This window comes from Nomascus leucogenys, chromosome 20, assembly GCF_006542625.1.
Source record: "Nomascus leucogenys isolate Asia chromosome 20, Asia_NLE_v1, whole genome shotgun sequence".
Classification (NCBI taxonomy): domain Eukaryota; kingdom Metazoa; phylum Chordata; class Mammalia; order Primates; family Hylobatidae; genus Nomascus; species Nomascus leucogenys.
In genome coordinates, this window is record NC_044400.1 from 15,980,712 (window position 1) to 16,005,121 (window position 24,410).

The 24,410-nt window shown below is 37.5% G+C and overlaps 1 protein-coding gene across 2 annotated transcripts in view; it reads left to right on the plus strand.

Moving 5' to 3' along the window:
- DARS1 (aspartyl-tRNA synthetase 1) overlaps positions 1–24,410 on the plus strand; it is an 84,752-nt gene that overhangs the window by 12,192 nt on the left and 48,150 nt on the right. For both annotated transcript variants that reach the window (XM_003267607.3, XM_030800908.1), the window contains one exon: positions 12,604–12,706. In XM_003267607.3, coding sequence (XP_003267655.1) covers positions 12,604–12,706 — 103 coding nt within the window. The remainder of the gene's footprint in view (positions 1–12,603; positions 12,707–24,410) is intronic.

Below are 24,410 nucleotides of genomic sequence, written 5' to 3' on the forward strand. Positions count from 1 at the left end.
CCAGGACCCCCCGCCTTCAACCCCTATTGCCCTTCCCAGCCTCTGGTAACTATCTTTCTATTCTCTATATCTATGAGTTCAATTGTTTTGATTTTTAGATCCCACAAATAAGTGAGAATATGTGATGTTTGTCTTTCTGTGCCTGGCTTATTTCACTTAAAATGACCTCCATTTCCATCTATGTTGTTGCAGATGATACGATCTCATTCTTTTTTATGGCTGAATAGTACTCCGTTGTGTATATGTAGCACATTTTCTTTATCCATTCATCTGTTGATGGATACTTAGGTTGCTTCCAAATCTTGGCTGTTGTGAATGCTGCTGCAGTAAACATGAGAGTGTAGATATCTCTTCCATACACTGATTTCCTTTCTTTTGGGTATATACCCAACAGTGGGATTTGCTGGATCATGTGGTAGTTCTATTTTTAGTTTTTTGAGGAACCTCCAAACTGTTCTACATAGTGATTGTACTAATTTACTTGCCCACCAGCAGTGTACCAGGGTTCCCCTTCCTCCACATCCTCACCAGCATTTGTTATTTAACTTTTTGTTATAAGCTTTTTTAACTGGAGGGAGATGATACCTCATTGTAGTTTTGATTTGCATTCCTCTTAAGATCAGTGATGATGAGCACTTTTTCATATGCCTGTTTGCCATTTGTATGTCTTCTTTTGAGAAATGTCTATTTAAATCTTTTGCCCATTTTAAAATTGTATTCGATTTTTTTCCTATAGAGTTGCTTGAGCTCCTTATGTATTCTGGTTAGTAATTCCTTGTCAAATGGGTAGTTTGTAAATACTTTCTCCCATTCTGTGGGTTGTCTCTTCACTTTGTTGATTGTTACCTTTACTGTGCAGAAGCTTTTTAACTTGATGTGATCCCCTTTGTCCATTTCTACTTCAGTTGCCTGTGCTTGTGGAATATTACTCAAGAAATTTTTGCCCAGACCAGTGTCCTAGAGAGTTTCCCCAATGTTTTCTTGTATTAGTTTTATAGTTTGAAGTCTTCGATTTAGGTCTTCAATTCATTGTGATTTGATTTTTATGTAAGATAAGAGATAGGATCAAGTTTTAGTCTTTTGCATATGGATATCCAGTTTTCCCAGCGCCGTTTATTGAAAAGACTGTATTTTCCCCAGTGTGTGTTATTGGCACCTTTGTCAAAAGTGAGTTTACTGTAGATGTGTAGATGTGCTTCTGGATTCTCTCTTCTATTCCACTGGTCTGTGTGTCTGTTTTTATGCCAGTACCATGTTGTTTTTGGTTACTATAGCTCCGTAGTATAATTTGAAGGTAAGTAGTGTGATTCCTCCAGTTTTATTATTTTTGTTCAGCATAGCTTTGGCTATTCTAGGTCTTTTGTGATTTCATGTAAATTTTAGGATTTTTTTTTTCTATTTCTGTAGAGAATGTCATTGGCATTTTGATAGGGATTGCACTGAATATGTAGATTACTTTGAGTAGTATGGACATTTTAACAATGTTGATTGTTAACATCCATGAACATGGAATATCTTTCCATTTTTTGTGTTTCCTCTTCAATTTCTTTCAATAGTGTTCTATAGTTTTCAGAGATCTTTTACTTCTTAGGTTAATTCCTAGGTGTTTAATTTTATTTGTGGTTATTGTATATGGGATTACTTTTTTTTATTTCTTTTTCACATTGTTCACTATTGGCATATAGAAATGCTACTGACGTTTATATGTTGATTTTGTATCCTTCAACTTTACTGATTACTGAATTTATCGGTTCTGATAGGTTTTTCTGGAGTCTTTAGGTTTTTCTAAATATAAGATCATAGCATCCACAAAAAAGGATAATTTTACTTCTTCCTTTCCAATTTGGATGCCCTTTATTTATTTCTCTTATCTGATTGCTCTAGCTAAGATTTCTAGTCCTACGTTGAATAACAGTGGTGAAAGTGAGCATCCTTGTCGTGTTTCAGATCTAAGAGAAAAGGATTTCAGTTTTTCCCCATTCAGTACAATACTAGCTGTGTATCTGTCATATGTGGCTTTTATTAATGTTGAGGTATGTTCCTTCTATGCCCAGTTTTTGGGGGGTTTTTATCATGAAGGGATTTGAACTTTATCAACTGCTTTTTTAGCAACAGTTGGAAATAATCATATGGCTTTTGTCCTTCATCCTGTTGATACAATGTATTACATTGATTGATTTGTATATTTTGAACGTCCTTGCATCCCTGAGATAAATCCCACTTGGTCATGATGAATGATCTTTTTACTGTATTGTTGAATTTGGTTTGCTAGTATTTTGTTGAGGATTTTTGCATCAGTATTTATCAGATAGTGGTCTGTAGTTTTCTTTTTCTGATGTGTCTTTGGTTTTGGTGCCAGGGTAACACTGGCCTCTTAGAATGAGTTTGGAAGTATTTTCTCTTCCTCTGTTTTTTGGAACAGTTTGAGTAAGATTGGTGTGAGTCCTTTAAGTGTTTAGTAGAATTCAGCAGTAAAGCCATCAGGTCCTGGGCTTTTCTTTATTGGGAGACTTTTTATTACGGCTTTAATCTTGTTATTTGTTACTGGTCTGCTCGGATTTTGGATTTCTTCATGGTTCAATCTTTTTTCCTTAGTCTGGCTAAAAGCTTATCAGTTTTGTTTATCTTTTCAAAAAACCAATTTTTTGTTTCATTGATCTTTTATATTGTTTCCTTTATTTCAAATTCATTTATTTCTGCTCTGATCTTTATTATTTCTTCTTCTAATTTTGGGTTCAGCTTATACTTTTCTAGTTCTTTAAGATGCATTGTTAGGTTATTTGAGGTTCTTTTTTTAGGTAGATACTTAAAGGTATAATTTTCCTCTTAGTACAGCTTTCACTGTATCCCATATGTTTTGGCATGTTGTTTCCATTGTCATTTGTTTCAAGAAATTTTTTGATTTCCGTAATTTCTTCATTGACCCACTGGTCATCCCAGAGCATATTGTTTCATTTCCATGTGTTTATATAGTTTCCAGAATTTCTCATTATTGATTTGTAGTTTTATTCTGTTGTGGTCTAAGAAGATGCTTAATGGGTTCTTTTTTTTTTTTTTTTTTTGAGACAGGGTCTCACTATGTTGCCCAGGCTAGAGTACAGTGGTTATTCACAGGTGTGATTGCAGCGCACTGCAGCCTCCAACTCTTGGCCTCATACAATCTTCCTGCCTCACCCTCCCAAGTAGCTGCGACTATAGTTATGCACCACTGTGCCCAGCTTGCTTTTGCCTTTTAAATTGGCCCCCAAGTATGGTTCTCAAATGTTTCTAAAGTTCGCAAGCACAAGAAGACTGTGCTGTTCCCTTAAGGAGAAAATACCTGTGTTTAGATAAGCTTTGTTTAGGCATGAGTTACAGTGCCCTTGTCCATGAGTTAAGTGTTAATGACTCAACAATATATATTAAGGTATCTTTAAACAGAAACACACACAAAAGAAGGTTATGTATTAATCAGTTGGCAAAAATATTGTGACCATAAACGTGAAGAAACCTAACCTTAAACTTCCCTCAGGAGCAATGATTCAGTATGCCCTAATTCAGTATTGTGGCAGCTTTACAGAGCATAACTTCTATAAATAACAAGAATCAACTTTATGTAATTGTAGTGATTGACAATAATGTATTTTATAATGTTGAACCATTTTTAGATTCTTTGAATAAACTCAATTGCGGGTGGCTTTTTTTTTAGTATAGTGCTTGTTTAACTTACTTTTTATGGAATTTTGCATTTATAATCTGGTCTTCATAAATTTTAACTGGAAAATTCTATTCTATTTTTAAGTTATAATACTTAATGTAAGTTACTCAAATAATACATTAATATTTGCACATGAATCTTTAAAAGAATACAGAAATAATGATACTCCCTTTTTTCTTCTATGCTACCTATCCTCTGCCCCAACCTTTTCTATTCATTCTTTTTTTTATTATTCATTCTTAATTTGTTCAGTGTCTTTCCAAATCTTTGTAATGCACGTATGTGCATGTACACACCCACACACACAGTTTGTTTTATTTTGGGTGTGTGTATGTTTAATATGTCTTGTTATACTTTATATTTTTTTTTCGACTTTTTAAAATAATTAACTGTTTCTTGGAAACCCTTCCATGGTAACTAGTTATAGATCTACACAAGGTAGTATTTCTACAAGATGGGTATATAGAAATGAGATTGCTGGGTTAAAGGGCATGCATATGCATTTTCTTTTTTTTTTTTTTTTGAGATGGAGTCTCGCTCTGTCGCCCAGGCTGGAGTGCAGTGGCGCGATCTCGGCTCACTGCAAGCTCCGCCTCCCGGGTTTGCGCCATTCTCCTACCTCAGCCTCCCGAGTAGCTGGGACTACAGGCGCCCACCACCACGCCCGGCTAATTTTTTGTATTTTTAGTAAGATGGGATTTCACCGTGTTAGCCAGGATGGTCTCAATCTCCTGACCTCGTGATCCGCCTGCCTCGCCCTCCCAAAGTGCTGGGATTACAAGCATGAGCCACCGTGCCAGGCCTGCATATGCATTTTTAAAATTTCTAATACTGGATCGTCCTCCCAAGAGGTTGTATTCAAATATATTCCCACAGGTATGTCACAGTACCACTTTCTCCACATCGTTGCTGCCATGGTTTCATTATTTTTCCCCTGCAAAACTCATATTGAAACTTAATCCTGGTCAGGCACAGTGACTCACATGTGTAATCCCAGCACCTTCAGAGGCTGAGTCAGGGCAGATCACTTGAACCCAGGAGTTCAAGACCAGCCTGGCCAACATGGTAAAACCCCATCTCTACTAAAAATATAAAAAATAGCTGGGCATCATGGCACACGCCTGTAATCCCAGCTACCCGGGAGTCTGAGGCATGAGAATCACCTGAACCCAGGAGGCAGAGGTTGCAGTGAGCTGAAATCGCACCACTGCACTCTAACCTGGGCAACAGAGTAAGACTCTGTCTCAAAAAAAAAAAAAAAAGCTTAATCCCCAGTGTGGCATTGTTAAAAGGTGAGGCCTTTAAGAGGTGATTGGGTCATGAGGGCTCTACCCCCATGAATGGATTATCACAGGAGTGGCATTAGTGACTTTATAAGGAGACCTAAACTAGCACACTCAGCTTCTCACCTTGATGCCCTCTGCCACCTTAGGACTCTGCAGAGTCCCCACCAGCAAGAAGGCACTTACAAGTTGTGTCCCTTCAATTTTGGACTTCCCAGTCTCCAGAATTTTAAAAAAATAAGTTTGTTTCCAATTTCAAATACTCTGTTATAAGCAACAGAAAACGTACTGAGACACGTGTCAGTAGTGATTGTCAGTGTTTTTTATTTCTGCCAATGTAGATTATTTATTTTTTGAAACAGAGTCTCGCTCTGTTGCCCAGGCTGGAGTGCAGTGGTATGATCTCAGCTCACTGCAACCTCCACCTGCCGGGTTCAAGTGATTCTCCTGCCTTAGCCTCCCAAGTAGCTGGCTGGGACTACAAGTGTGCACCACCACATCCAGCTAATTTTTATATTTTTAGTAGAGTCGGGGTTTCACCATTTTGGCCAGGCTGGTCTCAAACTTCTGACCTCAGGTGATCCGCCCACCTTGGCCTCCCATAGTCCTGGGATTACAGACGTGAGCCACTGCCCCTGGCTGTAGATTGTGTTTAAGAATAAAATCTTGTGCTGTGAATTTGCAAAAACTCTGATTGCTAGTACCCTCTTCTTCCTATATCTTATGTACGAAAAATCGTATCAATAAATACGACTTACTTGGGATCGTTTGTGTGCTTTAACCCCAGGAGTAATAACATATTAAAGCTGGGCTTGAAGGAACAACTCATAGTGGCAATTTCTAGTAGAGCAAAGCCCTGAGAAACTATGAATAAGGAAATGGAAGTGTCAAAATCCTAGTGTCAAAAGTATGACAGTTAGAATCCTGTAATGCAAAAATAAGAGTCTCTTCATATAAAAAAGCAAAACAAGAAAAGCCTGTATATTTTTTCCTTAAGGGCAGTGTTTCAGACATTTTTTAAAATGAAAATCAGATTTCTTATAGTAGGTTTATATATAACATCCCTAAAGTGAAGTGTTTTAAATAGGAGCAAGGAGAAATTTCTTACCTTAATGATATGCTTAAAATTAGTTTCTTTCAAGCGTGAAACATATGAGCATAAGTCTGCATATTGAAAGAGTAATTGGAATGTCTGTCATTCCTTTCAAATTTTATACATACCATGTGGAAGGCACTGGCACAAAATAATTATTTCAACACTATTCTTCCTAAAAACTTACTTACACTTCCAAAATCAACTTAAATCTATGCAGGAACATTACAGGGGAAACAATAAGTGGAAAATACATCAGAACGTTTAGATCTTTGTTGTTTTAATCCCTAATTGATTAATACAAATGATGAAGGAAAATATTAAGATTGGGTATTAGGAAGTTAAGGTACATTATCTAAATAATGAATCCAGGGGGCTTAGCAAGCTAAAAGTCAGCAGGAAGAGATGAAAACATAGGATTGCCTCACATCTTTGATAACCTGGTTCTCCCATGAAGGCCTATTTCATTGCTGAGCCATCACCATATTGGAGCTGAGAAGAAACTTTTTGTCCTAACTACCTACCATGTTTGTTCTTCAGCTCAGAAATAAAGACTTCATGAGAAAAAATTTCTAACTTTACATTTTTCTAAAACACTACATCCATATAAATTTAAGAAATAAACTGCTTCTTCTAAAAACTTAATCAAAATGCAGCACAAAGTTTTAAGTGTTAAGAATTTAAATTTAAAATATCAAAAGATAGACCAGGCTTGTAATCCCAACACTTTGGGAGGCTGAGGCAGGTGGATCACTTGAAGTCAGGAGTTAGAAACCAGCCTGACCAACATGGCGAAACTCCATCTCTACTAAAAAAAAACAAAAATTAGTTAGGCATGGTGGTACACGCTTGTAATCCCAGCTACTCGAGAGACTTGAGGCAGGAGAATCACTTGAACCCAGGAGGCAGAGGTTGCAGTGATCGTGCCATTACTCTCCAGCCTGGACAACAGAGCAAGACTCTGTCTCAACAAAACAAAACAAAAACAAATAAAATATCAAAAGATAGTTCATTCAGCTGTTTTGAACACTGACTTTGTTTTCTATAAGCTGTCTTTTGTATTGGAAAGTTCCAAGAAGAAAGATTAATAATATTTAGCAGTTGATTAATCTGCCCTCTAAAGTTCATATACCAGCTTTTGAAGTGAGAACTTTTTACTAAACTGAGGAATTATATATTTGCTTCTTAAAATAAAAAGTAATTTATGGGTATGGTAAAAATAAAAATTCCAGTAGTAGAAAAAGATATGGAAATAGAGGTCTCACAATTCTCCTCCATCTCACCACAGTCTCTTCCCTGCAAAATAGCCACTGTTTTTTCTTGTGTGTTCTTGCAGAAAAAAAATATATACATATACATTTACAGACAAACAAAATATACATACAGACATGACCATATTTTTTGTTTTTTAAATTTGCACAAAAAGGATCATGTACACACTGCTCCTATTTATCTCTCAGCATGTGGAAGGTAGTGCCTTGTAAAACATGGAACTAAGCTAATCATGCAGTACAATCTGTCACCAACCAGAGCCAAAGAAAGAACAGTTTTGTTTCCTAATACATGACAAGAGCTTGGTCTCAAAAGTACTTCATAGAGAAGTAGTCTGAGTGGACAGTTCTATTTACCAGGAAGCCAGTACTGATTGTTTGTTTGTTTGAGTCCTTTAAAAATCATTTTAAGTGGACCATCAAGGTTCTTGTATTTGAAAGTGCTTTGAACGTAGAAAGCTTGGGGACCATAGCATTAGTCACAAGTAGTTCTGTTTCAATTTTCTTAACATATATTCTAAGAAATGTATTTATTGAGTCAAAGATAACGTTTTTAAGCCTTTTAATGCTTATTGCCAAATTGTTCTCTAGAAGCATTACGCAAGTTTACCCTGCCTTCAGCAAGTTATAAAGGAACAGTTTTACGATTTTAATTCTCCCAAGCATTGAGTAATAATTTGATTTTGTATTTTGTATTTTTTTAATCTTTGCTCATTTGAGAGGTAAATAATCTGTCATTGTTGTTTGCTTCAACTTGCATTACTTGCATTACCAGTAACATTTTTTTCCTTATACTGTATTTACTTACTATGGTTTTTTTCTTTCTCCTTCAGATTATCTGTTTTGGTCTATTGCCTGTTTATCTATTGGGATCTCAGTGTTCTTTTCTCATAAATCTTTAAGATCCTTATATATTAAAAAGATTAACTTATATAGGTTATATGCTGTTCAGCACTTATTTTTTCTCAGTGTTATTGTTCCTTTGATTTATTTTTGTATATAGATGTTCTTTCATTCTTTTTTTTTTTTTGAGACGGAGTCTTGCTCTGTCACCCAGGCTGGAGTGCAGTGGCGCGATCTCGGCTCACTGCAAGCTCCGCCTCCCGGGTTCACGCCATTCTCCTGCCTCAGCCTCTCCGAGTAGCTGGGACTACAGGCACCTGCCACCACTCCCGGCTAATTTTTTGTATTTTTAGTAGAGACGGGGTTTCACCGTGGTCTCGATCTCCTGACCTCGTGATCCGCCCACCTCGACCTCCCAAAGTGCTGGGATTACAAGCGTGAGCCACCGCACCCAGCCAAGTTCTCCCTTCTTCCGTGATATAGTTTAATATTCACTTCCATTTTTTACTCTGTTTTTGTATTCGTTGGGGTGTTTATTTAAATTTTGTAATCTCCTGAATTCTGTTTAGAATTAGGATCTCCTTTATCTAATAGGCTCTATTATCAATTTTTTCTTATGCTCTATTGATCTGGTTATTTTTGTACTGGCACACTTTTACATACTGTATAGGTTTTTATAAAACAGTATGCTCATAGACTGTTCCCACTACTTCATTCCCTTCCTCCCCCATCTGTTGCCTTTTTTTATAAGAAAAATTTTTTAGAATTAAATCTAATAAGCACAGTAAACATTTAAACGATATAGTGAACGTTCTCCCCTTTTTTTTTTTTTTTTTTTTTTTTTTTGAGATGGAGTCTTGCTCTGTTACCCAGGCTGGAGTGCAGTGACACAATCTCAGCTCATTGCAACCTCTGCCTCCTGGGTTCAAGCAATTCTCCTGCCTCAGCCTCCCAAGTAGTTGGGATTACAGGCATCTGCCACGACGCCCGGCTAATTTTTGTATTTTTAGTAGAGATGGGGTTTCACCACGTTGGCCAGCCTAGTCTCAAACTCCTGACCTCAAGTGATCTGCCCACCTCAGCCTCCCAAAGTGCTGGGATTACAGATGTGAGCCACCATGACTGGCCTTCACTTCACTTATAACCATTGATTTTATTTCTTTTCTCTAGCAGGCATGCGAATCTTAGGAGGTACATTTGCTCCTATGTTCAGCTGCCTAAAACTTCCCAGGTTCTACTTACTGCTTGTGTTTAATTTTGAACTTGGCCAAAATTTCCTTTCAGCCGTTACCTTTCTTCTGTACCTACCTCTGAGTGTATAGTTCTCTTAAAAAATTTTTATTCTGATTAGAAAAGTAGTGCATATTTATTGTAGAAAGTTCAGAAAATACAGAAAAATGCAGGGACAGAACAATTTCCTATAATTTCACCATTCATTGGTAGCCACATTTTGGTGGTTTTTTTCCCTATATGCTCAATCTTAATATACTTCTTACACAAACAAAATTGGGACTACACGTTACATATGGTTTTATCACTTTTTCCTCATGTAAGAGTCTATCATGATTTTCTAACAAATATTTACGTTTGTGTTCCCAGCGCCCTGCATACTTTTTGTATATAGTCATCCACCTGTGAAATAGGAATGATAATCAATCATCAAATAAGTAGTCAGTGGTAGTGGTGTTACTAATAATAGTCATTAAGGCCGGGCACAGTGGCTCACGCCTGTAATCCCAGCACTTTGGGAGGCCAAGGCAGGTGGATCACCTGAGGTCACGAGTTCAAGACCAGCCTGGCCAATATGGTGAAGCCCCCGTCTCTACTACAAATACAAAAATTAGCCAGGTGTGGTGGCGGACACTTGTAGCCCCAGCTACTCGGGAGGCTGAGACAGGAGAATTACTTGAACCCAGGAGGTGGAGGTTGCAGTGAGCCGAGATTATGCCATTGCATTCCAGCCTGGGCAACAGAGCGAGACGCCATCTCAAAAAAAAAAAAAAAAAGTCATTAATAGGCCGGGCGCGATGGCTCACGCCTGTAATCCCAGCACTTTGGGAGGCTGAGGCGGGTGGATCACCTGCGGTCAGGAGTTCGAGACCAACCTGGCCAACATGGTGAAATCCCATCTCTGCTAAAAATACAAAAATTAGCTAGGCCTGGTGGCATGTGCCTGTAATCCCAGCTACGCAAGAGGCTGAGGCAGGAGAATTGCTTGAACCCAGGAGGCGGAGGTTTCAGTGAGCTGAGATAGCACCATTGGACTTCAGCCTCGGCAACAAGAGCGAAGCTCCATCTCAAAAAAAAAAAAAAAGTCATTAATAGTTAACATTAATTGGGCTCCATCTCAACTTTAAACATATTATAAAATCCTCATGATTATGGAAGAAAACCCCATGATTATTACCGTCTCCATTTTCCAGATGAAGAACTGAGATATAAAGTGGTTTAATAATTTTCCCACAGGCCCCTTCATAGGAAGTGATAGGATATGATACCAGGCCTTTTGATTTCAAAGCTTTTACTTTTTTTTCTACCAGACACTTACACTAATTGTTACCCCCTAGTGCTGACCCATAGACTTATCCTGTGCTCACCCTTTGTAAGTCCTTTAGAGTTCTCCATTCTTTCTCCAGGGTCTTTGTGTAGCACTGAAATTCATCACTGGACAGCTTTATGAGGCAGCTAGGTTGGTGCTGCTTCTGTCTGGACTATTAGAGTAGGTAATATACTCTGACTACATTATGGCTTAGCCTAGCACTGTCGTGTGCACATTACCTTCCATTTCACAGTAACATACTTTTCTAAGTAGGGTAACATGTGGCTGTGGTTTCAGTAGTAGTTCCTAGGAAAATGTTATTTTTATTCATCTGCAAGTTTCTCTGTGGTAATAACCTTTGTCCATCCAGTATTTTAAAATTCCTTTGAATTTGTTTCGTGTATTAATACAACTTCGTTTTTTAGGATTTCACTTTGTGACTGGATCATCCTCCAAAGGAAAAGGGAAAATTAAGAGTGTTTTTTAGTGGTTAAAAATCTGCCAATCATATATGACTCTACAGTCAATAGATTATGTCTGTGTTGACACTTTGTTTGCAACCTGTCTTTTTAAACTTGTGATTGCTATCTGATTTGCATTTCAAAATACTGTATGTTAAAAGTAGTAACTGTAAGTCTGCTTGCGTTTTTGCTTTCCTTTTTCTTTCTTTTTTTGGTTAAGGCCCATTCTAAATGTAAAATATAATGCTCAGTTTAAAAAACAAAATCTCCCCGTCTCTACTAAAAATACAAAAAAATTAGCCGGGCGTGGTGGCGGGCGCCTGTAGTCCCAGCTACTCGGAGAGGCTGAGGCAGGAGAATGGCGTGAACCCAGGAGGCGGAGCTTGCAGTGAGCCGAGATTGTGCCACTGCACTCCAGCCTGGGCGACAGAGCGAGACTCCGTCTCAAAAAAAAAAAAAAAACAAAAAACAAAATCTTCTTGTGATGTTTTACAAAACAATCTGATGTGAAAAGTGGTCTTGGAGAGATTAACCCCTCTTTTACGAAGAAGTAATTTCCCAGAATTTGATCAGAGACTTAAGAAGGATCTGCTTTGGAGGAAAAAGGGATGTCACAAGGATACATAATAACTGAAATATATTATGAATAATGTTTTTCAGAAGGTTAAGAATAAGGAGTGACAGTTCTTTATCAAAGGAGGAGGAAAAAAGAGGCCCAGGATATGTAAAAATAAAACTGGTTGTAGGGCTTGAAGAAAATGATCTTTAATAGACAATATTAAGTTATTTGGAGTAAAAAAAATGCAAGACTCATAAAATATGAAGGACTAGGAAGATGATAAAGGAAAAATGAAGAACGTAGAACATGAAAGGCACTAGCCTGTCAATTTAAATGCTCTTTAAAATGTACTTTGGTAGGAAGAAACTCTGTAGATGGACCACCCCCGTAGAATGTTTGTGTCCTTGTTTTTAAGCGCTGTGTAGCACTTTTGTGGTTGCAGTATTGAAACTTCCATAGTAGTACAGTGCCTTTGCATGTAGAATATACTAACTATTGAATGAATTTTGAAAGTGATCTCAAGTTACTTGAAATTTGTTTAATAAATCAATGCAATGACAAGATAATTTTCTTGATTTAGAAGTTTTTTTGAAATTGGTGATTTGCCTGTGTTCTTACAACAAACAAGTTGAAAGCGTTTCTTGTTACTCATCATAGGAACTTGAGTTTCTTTAAGGGTTGTCAGTTGAGTATGAGTATTTTGGCTGTGGAAGCCAAATGGATAGTGTACACATGTGTGCGTGCCTGATGAGTATAGTAAATTTTGGCCCACTTTTAAAGTCGAGAGCATTTTCCTTCTTTGTAAAACCTGAAGTTGCATGTCCTTAATACATTTGTGTTCTTTCTGTCTTTTTCAGGGAAACAGTGCTTCTTAGTCCTACGTCAGCAGCAGTTTAATGTCCAGGCCCTTGTGGCGGTGGGAGACCATGCAAGCAAGCAGATGGTTAAATTTGCTGCCAAGTAAGTAAGCAATTATATCCTGTTGTCAGAATAAACAATGGTGGGAACCAAGACTCCCAGGGGTTTGGAACATTTTCATACATTAACATCAATGCTTCGTTTGTTTAAAAATGTAGTTATTTAAATTGTCAGTTCAGTGTTGCTGAATACATTAAACTTACAAAAGAGAAAATATGGAGCACAGGCTTAAAATTCATTTGGAACTGCTGAAGCAGCACTCTCTACAGACAAGTCACATTTACTTTCAAGTAGAGTAACAAAAAGCCTGGCAGCCTCAACATAGCAGAGCAACTTTATTTTGTTGTGTTTGTTGAGCTTCATTTCCTCCCTCCTTCCCTCCCTCCCCCAGTTTGAGATTTGCATATTGAGCAACAAGTTTTCTAACCAAAAAATAAAAGTATATAAAGTAAAAGAATGTAGTTTGGCAAATGATTTCCTCCAGAAGGAAGTAAAACAAATGTTTTACAACTTTTAGCTTTGACACCAAAAGGGTTTAGGAGAAAAAAAGTGAAACTTGCTTTTTCCTCCTGTAAAAGTCTGAGCTGTCTGGCTCAGAGTTCCCGTAGAAGCAGCACATTGTTTTGTTCAGCTTGCAGGAGGCAGATATAGAGATAGAAGTGTGGTTGTGTGTGCAGTGGCTCTAAGGTGATGAGAGCTGTTTTACTTGGTAGTGGTGATGTGGCTAATTTTGTTTCATGTTTTTTTCAATTTCATCAGAATTTTATTTCCATGATAATGATCTCAGAAAACATGAGAAAATGGATGGTCTTTGTGTTTTAAGTAATAAAGTAATTTCATAGGTGTAAGTGTTTTTTAAAAGAAAGAATTCAGTCAGAGTAAATGATATATTTTTTCTATTGATTTTTGTAAATGTTTGCTTTTTAGATGCATGCTTTCTAAGAATGAGTTAATACAGATGGAATTATGAATTTTAGAATTGGAAAGAAACTTAAAAATTATCTAATTCAATATCCTAATTTAGCTTTCAGCCCTCCCTGACCTTCTAGCACAATGTTATACATATAGAGGATGCTCAGCAGCTGGTTTTGGTTTAGATATTTATTTATTAAATTACATCATAGTAATACCTGCACTCAGATTTAAGGACTTAAGTGCTATGAATTATATCAATTCATTGATGAGATCAGTAGTATTTTAATACTACTAGTACAGTAGCCCCACCTCTCCCTGTCTCCCTGTCGTGCTGCCCAGAGATGACCACTTTTCTTCTACGTGTGTCTTCTGGTAATTAGGTTTGCTTGTTTCGTCTCCTGGTTAAGAGTGTGTGCTTGTGGGGTGCATTTGTCTTCCAGCCTTTTAAGGTTAGTGTGTATCCTATGAAGTCAAACATAAATGAGCTTGGTCCCTAGAAATTTTATCTGCACAGAGAACCTTCTATAAAAGAAAAAAAGATGGTCCTGGAAACCACAGACGTAGATGCTAAATTCTATTACATATACTGAAAAATACGGGAAAAAAGTCAACCTCAAATCAACAAACAACTTTTGTTTTTTGTATAATAATTTGGTTTTGAAAACTAATACATGAAGCTGACGGTTACATAGAGAATATATTTTTCCATTAAACTGCATTATAACCTCAGTGTTACATTCCTAAAGCTTCCAGTGGAAAAGCCTTTTGAAAATCCCACTTACCCACAATATTCAGTGAGAGGCATTCTACTGACAAGTGGACAGTTAATCCATGTGATGTGTTTAGAAGCAGACACATTAAAGTACTCCACAAATAAGTTATTCCCATTATTTTGGATCTTCTCAGAAACTCCTGGGACTTGACTAAGTAACAGCGATTGACTATATCAGATGTCAACCATAGCTTAATAGCTAAAAGAGCTACTTTCAAATGGTCTCCCAAACAGAACTTAGTTCACTAATGCCCTCATAAAATTAAAGAACATCTTTTTATCATTATTTTATTAAAGGGTTTCATCCAAATGGGATGATATGGGATGATATACAGGCGATCTTTCTTTTTTTTTTTTTTTGTTTGTTTGTTTGAGACAGAGTTTCACTCTTGTTGCCCAGGCTGGAGCTGGAGTGCAATGGCGTGGTCTCTGCTCGTCGCAACCTCCTCTTACCCGGTTCAAGCAATTCTCCTGCCTCAGCCTCCCCAGTAGCTGGGATTATAGGCATGTGCCACCATGCCCAGCTACTTTTGTATTTTTAGTAGAGACGGAATTTCTCCATGTTAGTCAGGCTGGTCTCGAACTCCTGACCTCAGGTGATCTGTCCGCCTTGGCCGCCCAAAGTGCTGGGATTACAGGCATGAGCCACCGCGCCCGGCCGTGGGTGATCTTTCTTGTAGACAAGGGAAGAATATAGGTAATTTAGCCTAGATTTTTAAATTCCTGAAGTGGAACTCCATAAAGATCTAGACGCAGTTCAGGCTTAACTAAATTGTGACTTGATTTTTTTTTTTTTTAAGCAAAGAACATGCAGCTATTTTTAGTCCCTTTAAAAAATGGACTTTATATAAAGTAGCAGTGTGTGGGAAAAGGTTGAGCTGTTCCAAATTATAAACCTTGTCACTGGTTATATGTAAGTGAATGGAGCCAATTTTGTACAATAGGTTCAACATGTGGTACATAGATAACTATTATTAAACTTTTGGCACTAGTATGTTAAGGAATCGAGCCTGAATAATTACCAGTAGGTGGGTTAATGGTTTTTGCTATCTTGTGAAAAAGGAAAATTCTTATGGCTAAGACTCGTTGGCAAAAAATGATGAGTTTTTAGGTTTTGTAGTTGGTTAAGATAATTTTCTTAGAAACATGATTTTGTGTTCCAGATGGGTCAGTCAGTTTGTCCTTTCTGTGTGATGTAACCTATACTTCTAAGATAGTTCAGAAATCCTGATCCTTCTTGGTAGAAGAAGTCCACTTTTAGACTTCAGCAAGAACTTTTTAGAACTTTATTAGGGAAAAGAAATATGGGATTTTTCTTCGTCTTTTAAAATCCTTTTCCTAAAAATTGTTAACTGTGTTTTATCTAAAATGGGTATGCGCTAAAATTGTGAAAGCAAAAATTAAGGTAGCTTTCATATGTTTATCTCTGAGGTCACTTGTTTAGGCAGTACCATTTGTTGAACTGATACTTCTAAAAACAAAAATCTAAGGTGTAAGGTTATTATTGAATCATAAATAGCAATAAAAAGAAATTCCTCTATTTGTTATTAACAGATTAAAAGAAAGAAATTTTATAACCTGCTGTTGTCTCACTATATTCACTGTGGTTTTTAGTATTGTTATTCACTAACTGTATTCATTATTGTTGTACCAAACTGCAGAAACCTTAAGTTCACTTGGACTTTCTGTGTTTTTGTTGTTGTTGTTGTTTTGAGTTGGAGTTTTGCTCGTTTCCCAGGCTGGAGTGCAGTGGTGTGGTGTCAGCTCATTGCCACCTCCACCTCCCGGGTTCAAGTGATTCTCCTGCCTCTCAGCCTCCTAAGTAACTGGGATTACAGGCGCCCGCCACAACGCCTGGCTAATTTTTTGTATTTTTAGTAGAGATGGGGTTTCACCATGTTGGTTGGTACCAAACTGGTCTTGAACTCCTGACCTCAGGTAATCCACCTGCCTCGGCCTCCCAAAGTGTTGGGATTACAGGCGTGACTTTCTGTGTTTTTAAGCATGAAAGATAATTGAATTTTCTGATATGACACCAGAATGAAAGCAGTACTAAAATCTCTAAAACATTTGAGAGTAAAGTCTTAACGTTTGTCTCTCCACATGAGATTTTAAAGATATTTGGCTTCAATTTTTCTTGTCTGCTTTTAGTGTCATTCTTTATATGTTCTGCCATGTTATTTGGTTTAGGACAAAATAGTCCAATCATTTATTAAGCTAATATTTATTGAAGGATACATGCCCTTTTTGCTCCCTCTTTAAGTTCACACTTGCCAGAAGTTTTATTTTCAGTGCTAGTTTATCTAAAATCTTTAATGGCTTCCTACTTCCAACCATGTCCAAGATGAATCCTGCCTGTTGGTTCCCTCACTACAATGTTATTTCCCACTACTTCCCAGTACATACTCTTCAGATTGGGCAGACACTCCATGCCTGCAGTGACCTGTCTTACTTCACTTCTCATTTTAAAGGTATTGGCTTTATTCATTAATCCTCATTCTTTGTCATTTAGCTTAACCGCATATCCTTCATTATCCTCATTGTTTGGTTTCTCTGTTCCTTTCTTAGGGATCCACATATATATTCTTAGGAGGCTGAGAATTATATATATTTACATACATGTATTATATATATTTAAAATTTTTAGTATACATTTTGATGATAATCTTAGAGCTACATTATTCCATATCATCTTAAAGACAGATTTATAACTGAAAACTGCCATGTGAATCTAGTGCTCCATTAGCTTTACTGTCTTATTTACAATTGCATTCATGCCAGCTGAAGCCAAATGATGTTCATATTCTGTACAAATGAAGGTTTCATAGTAGTTTGAATAGAGACACATGCTGAACGAGTTGGGTTACCAGGTAGTACTTGGTAATTTAGAGGAATTCTGAACTCAGAAAATCCTGTACCATTCAAGCAGATATATTAAATTCTCTTTTTGTCTGTATAGGAGCAGCAGATCCCTAGTAGTATAACAGTTTGATGCAAGGAAAAATGTTTCTATTTCTAGTTCCAGTTAAGTTTCAGATATTTGATAATTCATTTGATACAAATTTTAATTAATGCCACATTAACTTTCACATAAGTAAGACAGTTTTATAAAATGATTGACTGATACTTTATTTCAATTGTCATTCTTAGATTACTCTTTGCAGAATTTTGGTTAATTATGAAGCTGAAATGTCCTGACTCTACCTCAAAGTTAATGTTTTAGGTAACTGAACAGGTATTCTTCCCATTACTAGTATTGAAGTCAGAATACAGAAATAAATTAATTATGGAACTGGCTCTGAGGCTACAAGCTTTATACAGTAAACCAAATGTCAGCAATTTAGTTTTAGTGAAACTAAAAATATTACTTACTAATTTGAATTTTGTTTTTATTTAAAAATTTATTTCTGTTTTAAAGTTAAGGGCTATAAGCATAAGCATTTACACTAGTTTGGTATTTGTAGGTCTTTAAATAACATGACAGAACTTATTTGAGTGATTAATGGGGTTTGCTGACATTTTTTGTTCCACTAAAGAGAACCCATATAGTAGTTTTAGAACTGCTAGTCTGTGCCTTATTGAGTAGTGCATACTTCTCACCACGCTTATTTTAGACCCAAAATTCTTGGGATTTTAGTGAAGAAAAGTGAGTTCATAAAATAAGTTATCAGCTGGGCATGGTGGCTCATGCCTGTAATTCCAGCAATTTGGGAGGCCAAAATGGGCCGTTCACTTGAACCCAGAAGTTTGAGACCAGCCTGGCCAACATGGCAAAACCCCATCTCTACCAAAAGAAATGTTTTTAAATTAGTCGGCTGGGCGTGGTGGCTCATGCCTGTAATCCCAGTACTTTGGGAGGCCGAGGCTGGCAGATCACGAGGTCAGGAGATCAAGACCATCCTGGCTAACACAGTGAAACCTCGTCTGTACTAAAAATACAAAAAATTAGCCGGGCATGGTGGCGGGCACATGTAGTCCCAGCTACTCGGGAGGCTGAGGCAGGAGAATCAGTTGAACCCAGGAGGTGAAGGTTGCAGTGAGCTAAGATTGTGCCACTGCACCCAAGCCTGGGCGACAGAGTGAGACTCTGTCTCAAAAAAAAAAAAAAAAAAAAAAAATTAGTAGGACATGGCTGCATGTACCTGTAGTCGCATCTACTCTGGAGGCTGAGGTGGGAGAATCACCTGAGCCCAGGAGATCCAGGCTGCAGTAAGCTGTGATTGAGCCACCGCAGTCCAACTTGGGCAACAGAGCAAGATTCTGGCTTAAAAAATAAGTTATCACAGGTCGGGCACGGTTGGTCAGACCTGTAATCCCAGCATTATGGAAGGCTGAGGTGGGTGTATCATCTGAGGTCAGGAGTTCAAGACCAACCTGGCCAACATGGTGAAACCCCGTCTCTGCCAAAAATAAAAAAAATTAGCTAGGTGTGGTGGTAGGTGCCTGTAATCCCAGCTACTCGGGAAGCTGAGGCAGGAGAATTGCTGGAACCTGGAGAATGGAGGTTGCAGTGAGTGAGCCGAGAATACACCATTGCATTCCAGACTGGGTGACAGAGTAGGACTCCGTCTCAAAAAAAATGAATAAGTTATCATGATTTAAAGAATGATTTACATCTTTAATTTTTGCAAAGCACCAGTGGACAGATGGGTGTAATAGAGATACAGAGAATGCAAGGATTTAGTTCCCTACTAACTAGTGACAAAGAGTCCCTCATTGACCAAACTCTCCTCAGATTCCTTTTGAAGAACTTTCTGCTCCAGTAAGCCTCCACTTTTTTACTTCATGTTTATGCTTGCATTGTTCAGTTTTAGTAAGAATCCTGCTGAGTTGCTTTAACTACAACCCCTGTCGTCCCCCCTCAGTATCTGATCACCCGCCATAGCTAATTGGGTTCCTTCTCCTCCACCATCCCTCAGGTGATGTTTGATCACCCTCGCCTGCCTTCAACAAGAATCCTGTTAGGTCACTTTAGCCAGCATCTTCCCTTTCTCCTGATGGCTCCTCTTAGTAATTTTCCATCCGCTGACTCTGTGTTCCCATCTTTGGCACTAAGTTTCCACTTGCCAATGATGTATTCAAAGTTGAGCCCAGTTCTATACTCAGATCTCTTTTCCCCTATTGCAATAATCTTGAATAAAATTTGTTTTTACCACTTTAAGTATTGTCCATCTCTGGTTTTCCCTGACACAACCATGTGACTTCTTATATTATTTACTGTTTGCTTAGCTCATTCTTCAAAGCTAAGACGCTTATTCAAACACTTATTTCTACTTGCCTGAGAAATATAAAAGTCTGAGATCTAGTGTGGTACTAATTCACTATAATTGAAAGAAGTGCTTGACCTATAAATGAAGCTTATGCTTACCTTAGAATTGAAACATATGGCTGGGTGCGGTGGCTCACACTTATAATCCCAGCACTTTGGGAAGCGAAAGCAGGCAGATCACTTGAGCCCAGAAGTTCAAGACCAGCCTGGGCAATAGGGTGAAACATCATCTCTACAAAAAAGGTCAAAATAATTAGCCGGGCGTGGTGGTGTGAGCCTGTAGTCCTCAGCTACCTGGGAGGCGAAGGTTGCAGTGAGCCGAGATCATGCCAAGGCACTCCAGCCTGTGTGACAGAGCAAGACCCTGTCTAAAAAAAAAAAAAAGAAAGAAAAAGAAAAAAAAGATTTTTATTTCCAAAAGGTGGTTTTATTATTTTTTGAAGTACTTACCTAATTTACGTTTGTTCTTTTGATGCTGTTTTAATTAGCAAATACGTGGTTTCTTGTGTTTGGGCATTTTGCATTTCTTTGCCTCAGTGAATTGTACATTTAATTTATAACATTGAAGCATTTTATGTTGGTGCATTATTTGAAGAACTGGTGTGTGACAACTTTATGGCATGCCTCTTTTCTAACTAATCTTTTATTACACCCCTGCAAAGATTTAAAAATTACTCATTTGAATGTGGGTGGTTATGTAGATCTGTAAGTATATTTATCATTGAGTATATAGTAAGATTTAACACATTATTTCTGACAACCAGAAAGCTAAAAAATTTATCGGTTTTGCTGAAAATCTTTAATAGTCAAGTTTCTGTGTTAAAAATTTTAGTAGTTTTTGTTGATATAAGGATATATAAATATGCAAATGGAAAAACTATTAATGTACATAGTGTCTCTTTCACCATTATTGATTTTTTTTTTTTTTTTGGTGGTGATGGTAATAAATGGAAATAGTTTAGAAAAATATGAGCCGATGACTACCCAAAAATAAAATTTGGTCATCCCCCAGCCTCTACCAACTCCCAAGTTTATCCCTACTATTAACAACACAGTCAGAATACATCAATATATAGGATTTCTGTTATATTTTAGGCCTTTATTGAGACTATCTAGTAGAATGAAATACTTCAAGGTGCTTAAATCTGTGGTACCTAGAATGATGAGAAATAAAAGGTAACACTATTTGTATAAAGGTTATGCTGCCCATCTTCTGTCATCTTGGGTTTATTGATAGATTATGTGAATAATGATGGGCTACTCTTCCTCGACCTCCGTAGCAGGTGTCATGTATTTTTTAGATGAAAGGTCATGGAAAACCCATCCCCCACCACATACCAGACTCATTGCATGTGGAATGTTATTTTTAATATTTAAGAAGCTTAATCTGAAATTAAAAGTATATTAACTACACTTGCTTTATTTTGCCACCTTTCCAGTGTCTAGCATGGATTTTTATGCTTATTTGGATGCCTCTTCTCTGTTAGTCCCTGTACCAGACCCAAAAGTTACAGTACAGTGGTCACCAGCATCTTCCCCAGTTGATGTACAGGGGAAATAACAAGTTCACGTATAATAATAGCAATAATAACTGACTATTATTATATACTAAGCATGGAGCCACAAAGTGCCAGACTTTTTTCTCACTTGATCCACACGACAGCCCCATGATTTGTAAATACCGTTTTTGTCTTTTTTTGTTTTGGGGCAGGGAGGAGGTTGGTTCTGTTCTCTCTCTCTTTGGTTTTGTTTTTGTTTTCAGATGAGGAAATCGGGGTGTGAAATATTAAGTGTCTTGACTAAGGTCTCTTAGATGCTGGACTCACACTCTAGTCTCTATGTCATCTTGCCTCTCTGAAATTGTGTGTAATGGTGTTAGATCAAAACCCTCCACATTATAGCTCCGCTTAGAATACAGTTTGTTAGCTAGACACTGCTCCCAGGGTATTACAAGTCAAAACTAAAGGGAAAAAAGTTTAGTTTAAAAAATAGAACTGGGCCAGGTGTGGTGACTCGTGTGTGTAATCCCAGCACTTTAGGAGGCTGAGGTAGGACGATCACTTGAGCCCAAGAGTTCAAGACCAACCTGGGCAACATGGCAAAACCCTGTCTCTACAAAAAAATAATTAAATAAATAAATAAAAATTAAAAATAAATAAAAAGTGGATCTGATTATAAAGTAATAAAAAATATTTTTATGTTTGAGTGATAAATTCCTGCTAAAAATTCCAAAGGAGGAATTTATTTTTAACCATTAGTAACACTAATTAGTTTGTCTCTTCCACTGTAAAGCAGTAGCTGCCTTCTGAGGAATCACCCTATTGTTAAAAAGCATGCTCTAAAAATAAGGGGGAGGGACAGGGAGTTGGAACCTAGAGAGTTTCATGTTTTCAGTGACAGTTATTCTTCCTGAATAATCTCAATAATAAAAATTTTGATAGTTATAAAACCTAACACCACTAGAGGCAAATCTAATAATTAATTGCATCTACTTTTGCTTAGGCTTTGGGCTTTTTTTTCTTATCAGCACTGCCGTTAACACAACACAAATACGTTTTGCACCTTTGTATCACTCTCTTGAGAAATAAGGCACAAAGTCACTCAAAAAAGCAGCTGTGTGGTATATGCCACTGACGTTGAAAATAAAACCACAGACTCAGAATTTAAAATAAGAATTTATCTTTTACTAAGATTGTGGATGCAGGAAAGAATTGAAAGGATTTGGCTGGATAACTAATACTGTTCCTTAACACATCAAATTGCAGGCGCTTTGTTAGACACTTGTACCAACTAAAGTCCTTTCCTAGAATTGTTCCGTCAACAGCAAGGGAGAAGAGATCTTGGGACATTTAGGTATGGGTGTCATTTTAGATTAGCTTTTTGTAGAGTGTGCTAATGTACTGTCAGTTCTGCTGTGTAACATATGCATTCCTAAAAATAACTGTCCTATGCAAATTTGCACAATAAAAACCACAGTGTTTATGGAGAAAATGGGGTTAATGGCGTAACACTCAAAAACTTGATGTGGAGAAAGGGAACCCATCATACACTATTGGTGGGAATGTAAATTAGTATAGCCTGTATGGAAAACGGTATGGCGGCTCATGAGAAATTAAAAACAGAACTACCATATGATCCAGTAATCCCATTATGGGGTAATTATTCAAAGGAAATGAAATGATTATGTCAAAGAGAGATACATGTTTGCACTCCAATATTTATTGCAGCACCATTCACCATAGCCGAGATATGGATTCAATCTAAGTTTCCTTCAACAGATGAATGGATAAAGTGTGGGATATATACACTCTGGAATACTATTCAGCCATAAAAAGTGAAATCTTGTCATTTGTGGCAACATAGATGAACCTGCGGAGCATTATGTTAAGTGGAATAAGCTGGACACAGAAACAAATACTGCATGATCTCATGTGCTAAAGATGTTGATCACATAGATGTAGAGAGAACAGTTGGTGGGGGGCAGAGGGGGATGAGGGAGAGATTGTTCAGTCTGTTCAAAATTACAGATAGGAAGAAGAGTAAGTTCTGGTGTTCCCTTGCACAGTAGGGTAACTACGTTTAACAATATTGTATATTTGAAAATAGCTAGAAGAGAGGATTTGGAAAGTTCTCACCACAAAGAAGTGATAAATGTTTGAGGTGATAGAAATGCCAAATGCTCTGATTTGATTTTTATACAATGTGTACATATATGGAGACATCACACCATACCTCATAAATATGTACAATTATGTGTCAATTTAAAAAAAAAAAAACTTCATTAATGGCATACTTTTTGAAAAGACGAGATGGAGTCTCACTCTTGTTGCCAAGGCTGGAGTGCAGTGGTGCAGTCTTGGCTTACTGCAACCTCTGCCTCCCAGATTCAAGCGATTCTCCTGCCTTAGCCTCCTGGGTAGCTGGGTAAATTACAGGCGCCCACCACCACGCCCAGCTAATTTTTGCATTTTTAGTAGAGACAGGGTTTCACCTTGTTGGCCAGCCTGTTCTTGAACTCCTGACCTCAGGTGATCCACCCGCCTCAGCCTCCCAGAGTGCAGGGACTACAGGCATGAGCCACCACGCCCGGCCAGTAACCTAACTTCTTAAAGGTAACAGTTTTATACTCATTGAATGGTTAAGAAATACATAAATACTACAATAAATGTAGCATTTTACCTTGAAAAAAATGTGCAGTTTGCTTGTGGAAGTGGGTTTCAAAAGAAAGGCAGTTTGTAAGTTATTGTGAAGTGATGGAAGGAACAGTGTCTGAAATCAGAGGGAAAGTTGTAACACCAGATGTGAATGGGTCTGGCTCATAACATGAGTTACAAGTAGATGTTTAAGGTGTGTGCATTTTGTATATTCCTCTATGGCCGAGTGCACCCAAGTATTGTTGTCTGCATTGACTGAGTGTTCTCACTGATGAAATCTGGCATAGGCAAAAGCAAAATTCTCATTATACTCAAATTATTCCCTAATGTGTCAACGATGTTGAAACAAATTCACATTTTCAAAACAAGCTTTACAGCAAAACTGTACTCTTGAAAGTGACAACAGGGTTTGCTAGTGAATGGGTAAAACATGAATCTTATCTGTTTGCTTACTACTTATGTGTGGGGGTAAGGAAAATAATGAATTAGAAAATTACTGGTTTGAGAAACTAAGTGGAAATGACACCATTAATCTGTAATAAATTGCCAACATGGACTGAGAGTACACATGACCCACTCTTTGGAACTGAGATGGGCTCATCTTCCCATATAGCACTTGGCCAAATAAAGAGTAGA